Below are 4632 nucleotides of genomic sequence, written 5' to 3' on the forward strand. Positions count from 1 at the left end.
CCGGGGCGTGAACCCGGTTCCCCTGCATCGGCAGGCGGACGCGCAACCGCTGCGCCACCAGGGAAGCCCTGAAAGACAGATTCTTAACCACTGGACCACCAGGGAAGTCCCTAAATTGGAATTCTTAAGAGCCAGTCATTAAATTTGTATAGGTAGAGTGTGAATGTATTACATGGCCTATGGAATACTATAGTTCTCTTGGCCTGAATTTTTTAGTTGATATAGTAGTGAAAAGGGAATTCTTTTATTCCATGGCTTAAGGATACATAAACTCTCAATGCAGCAATCTTTTTATTGTTCATTATTATAGCTTCTGTTACTCTTAGAAGTTGACCAACAGGGACCTGAGTTTAGGAGATTTTGTCTTTCAGCTTTCATATAGTAAATGCTAAGGCCAGCTCTTTGCCTGCAGGGCCTTCTATCAGTGAAGAGGAACTGTGGCTTTTTCCAGGCAGCCAAATAGGGGGAGGAGTCAAGATTTTCAGTGTTCTTTGTGAAAATGAATTTGTGCTGTTGAACTTCATGGGCATTAGATACTATATTCTCCTTAAAGGACTGCAGGCCCCTTGTTGCAACATTTCAGTCTCTTTTTCTGATTCTTTCAAGTAGTAGAAAACATGTTTCAGGCATTTAAAAACATGCTGTGTATGCTTTTTAAAAGCTGGTAAACTCATTCAATTGATTAACAGACTTAAGTTGTAATAAATTATTGGCCCACCGTTTTTTGGAGTACTTTGCAGCATACTATCCTTATATCAGTTATAGATAGTGTGAACAATGAATACCATATTTTGTTTCCTTAATATTTCTCCAACTGAAGTGTTTTAAGAAGAAAAAAAGTCCCACGATGATAGTAAATATTTCAAAACTTATAAAGTTTAGTATCATGTGCACTGACTGTTATATTTCAAAATATTTTTCTGTTTTTATATGTGCTGTGATCAGGTATTTAGTTTTTTAGTATTATTAGACTGTAATAGCACCCAAGTTGATGGACAGAGCTTCAGCCTGGGATACATTGAGGGAAACCTAAAGATTGTAAAAATTCTTCTAAAAGATACAGTGTTTTATAAAGCTGCAGGAAGAGTACCACTAATATTGTTTAATTAGTACTACTAGAACTCATAATTTCTACCTTGTTTTTTGTTTGTTTGCTACTGAATACACTATATGTATATTCACACTTACACATTTGTTTTTGTTTCTTTAGAAGGTTTTAGGACCAGCAGTTTTTTGGGGTTCTCTTTTTTTCCTCTTTTTCTGTCCCTGTCTCTGCTTCTTTCTTTGTTGTTGTTTTCCCTACTGTTTGGATTGCTTCCTGCCTCCTCCCTCCAATATTCCCACCCCCCCTTAATCCATCTGGAAAGATGAAGAGGCAGCTGCTATGGTAACTATGCATTTTGGATAATAGCAGACTAACAAGATACATAAAACGTATGCAAACTGTGCAGTTAGTTGCAGTCAAAGCTGTAGGGGTATAATACTTTTTCTTTTCCTTCTCCCCACCTTCTAAAAAAAAAATTTAACTTTCCTGTTATATTTTGTCTTCTAAGTTACCGTTTCTAATATTGAAATGCTACGATGAATAATTCCTTTTTTCTGCTTAGTCTGCACAATATTTCACTCTGTGGTGAGTTTATGGGAGATGAGTTGAGGTGTGTAGAGGAAAAGAATTGATTAATTGGGTTAAGAAGTAGATTTCCTTTAGATTCATACATAGAAGACGAACAGGGATAAAAATTTTTATTAAATATTTGGCTTCTTGACCTATAACTTTTTTTTTCTTGCTTTTTGGCCACTAGTGTCCCTTTTGAGTTTCCCTCTGGTGTTAGAACTAGTTAGTAGTATGTTTCTTGAAGATGTGTCTATCATAAAGGCAAGCTGCAACTGGAATATTGTATTTAGCCAAGCCTTGAAAATTCCTGTAATCTGTGCCATCCTGTCTCATACTGTCCCATCTCATAGTTGTCCTCTCTCTGCAGTGCTCTATGCCCAGGTCTCTGTGGCTGGGCTGCTCCAGCCTGGCGGACAGCATGCCTTCGCTGCGATGCCTGTATAACCCAGGGACTGGCGCACTCACAGCTTTCCAGGTACTTTCTCTGTCTCTGTGGGTTATTTGTGGGCATTAGTATGTGTGTCTAATTAACTGGTGTGTCTCTCCTTCTTTCCCATCCTTTACTTACGTTCACTTTTCTCCTTCATGTTGCCTATATTTCACATCACTCAGTTCTCTGATTTATAATGTAGATCCAGATCCATCCACTCTTGAGACATTTTTATTATCATGATTGGTTTGCCAAAATTGACATAGCACAACTTGACTTGTTGGTTTTCATACCTAGTAGAAGTATGATAGTGAATTTTAAAGTAATCTCAATAAATAGCATTCAATATGTAATGTTTGCTCTGGACCTACATAAAGCCAATTAATATAATCAATCAATTAGTTACAACCAGCTGCCCGGGCACCTTCTTGTGTTTTTCTTGTGATTACTAAAAATATAAAGTGCTCAATTCAGAGTGTCTCCTGGCTACTATACTATTATATATGTGTGTGTTTGTATATGTTCTTTTGGTTTTTTAAAAATAAATAAATTTATTTATTTATTATGTCTGCGGTGGGTCTTCATTGCTGCACACAGGCCTTTTCTAGTTGTGAGCGGGGGCTACTCTTCATTGTGGTGTGCAGGCTTCTCATTGCAGTGGCTTCTCTTATTGCCGAGCACGGGCTCTAGGCGCGCGGGCTTCAGTAGTTGTGGCACGCGGGCTCTAGAGCGCAGGCTCAGTAGTTTTGGCGCACGGGCTTAGTTGCTCCATGGCATGTGGGATCTTCCCAGACCAGGTCTTGAACCCGTGTCCCCTGCGTTGGCAGGTAGATTCTTAACCACTGCACCACAAGGGAAGTCCCCAGTTACTTGTCTTTAATGAAAATACTTTAAGTATTTTAGTGATGATGATGCTGGATATTTGTCCTTTGCAAAACTTACTTTGCTTGTCTTACGAGATACAATATGGTGAAGGGCATAGGCTTTAAAATTAGTTAAATCAGGGTTTATATACTGTCTGTCACTAGTGGTATGATCTTGAGCAAGTCATTTTCACTCTAAATTCATCTGTAAGTGGAGACTATAGTAAGGGCATGCAGTAAATAGTTGCTGTTATTATCATCCTTATCTTCATTGTCATTAACATTATTGCTGTTAATGTTAGAGAATATTGATATCCTGAGAGTATCAATTTATTTCAAACATCGTATTTTTGTTTGTTTGTTTGTTTTTTACTATAGATCATATTGATGAAGTTTCGGCTCTCAAGGAACTCAGTCTAGCTTTTTGGTTTTTTAAAATCTTATTGGGGTTGCAGTGAGTTTCACCAGACTGCAGTCTGAGAGAACAGTCCCTATAAGACTGCCCTCCTTCAGATACCAGTTGTAAGGAGGGCCCCCCCATCCCCACCCCTCAGGTTTGGTAACTCACTAGAAAGGACTCACAGAACTCACTGAAAGCTGTTATATTCATGGTTTATTACAGGGGGAGGATACAGGTTAAAATTAGCAAAAAAAGAGACATACAGGATAGAATCTGTAGGGAACCAAATGTAGAAATTCCTGTCATCCTCTCCCCATGGAATCATGGATGGCATTACTGCCTCTGGGCCACTGTATGTGACAGTAGACACAGGATATTGCCAATCAGGGAAACTCACCCAAGCTTTTTGTGTACAGAGTTTTTATTGCGGCTCAATTACTGGCTGCTCACATGGCTGAGTTTTAGTCTCTAGCCCCTCCTGTAGGTTACACTAATGCTTTTAGTCTCTGTTCCTTCTTAGGATTGGAAGTGAGTGTGGCTCAAAGCCCCCATGATGAATCACATTTGTCCTGTGGCCAAAGCCCCCAGTCAAAGTTCTGTTAGGTAAGAAGTTCCAGGGGGATACCACCTGCCAGTAACCAAGGGGAAAGACCAGGCCTCTCTTTGGGTAAGATTAATTCTTCAGTATACAGGGGTCATGTACTCCTTTGAGAATCTGATGAGAACTGTTGAACTTAGAAAAATACTCATGACACATAGGCAAAGTTTTATTTATAAGTTTTATATATTATGATTATTAATATTTATATTATCTTAAGCTATTAAATTACTATTATTATTTATTTTTTTTAACATCTTTATTGGAGTATAATTGCTTTACATTGTTGTGTTAGTTTCTGCTGTATAGCAAAGTGAATCGCTCGTCATATACTTATATCCCCATATCCCCTCCCTCTTGCATCTCCCTCCCACCCTCCCTATCCCACCCCTCTAGGTGGTCACAGAGCACCGAGCTGATCTCCCTGTGCTATGAGGCTGCTTCCCACTAGCTATCTCTTTTACATTTGGTAGTGTATATATGTCAATGCCACTCTCTCACCTCATCCCAGCTTACCCTTCCCCCTCCCCGCGTCCTCAAGTCCATTCTTTACGTCTGCATCTTTATTCCTGTCCTGCTTCTAGGTTCTTCAGAACCTTTTTTTTTTAGATTCCATATATATGTGTTAGCATATGGTATTTTTCTCTTTCTGACTTATTTCACTCTGTATGACAGACTCTAGGTCCATCCACCTCACTACAAATAACTCAGTTTCGTTTCTTTTTA

The 4632-nt window shown here is 39.0% G+C and overlaps 1 protein-coding gene across 6 annotated transcripts in view; it reads left to right on the forward strand.

Moving 5' to 3' along the window:
* BTRC (beta-transducin repeat containing E3 ubiquitin protein ligase) overlaps nucleotides 1–4632 on the forward strand; it is a 194312-nt gene that overhangs the window by 66183 nt on the left and 123497 nt on the right. For 5 of the 6 annotated variants that reach the window (XM_024121310.2, XM_024121307.2, XM_028480958.2 and 2 more), the window contains one exon: nucleotides 1983–2090. The exons of the other annotated variant lie outside the window; for it this stretch is intronic. In XM_024121310.2, the coding sequence (XP_023977078.2) occupies nucleotides 1983–2090 (108 nt within the window). The remainder of the gene's footprint in view (nucleotides 1–1982; nucleotides 2091–4632) is intronic. 6 annotated transcript variants of the gene reach the window in all.

The sequence above is a fragment of the Physeter macrocephalus genome, chromosome 20 (genome assembly GCF_002837175.3).
Source record: "Physeter macrocephalus isolate SW-GA chromosome 20, ASM283717v5, whole genome shotgun sequence".
NCBI classification, from domain to species: Eukaryota; Metazoa; Chordata; class Mammalia; order Artiodactyla; family Physeteridae; genus Physeter; species Physeter macrocephalus.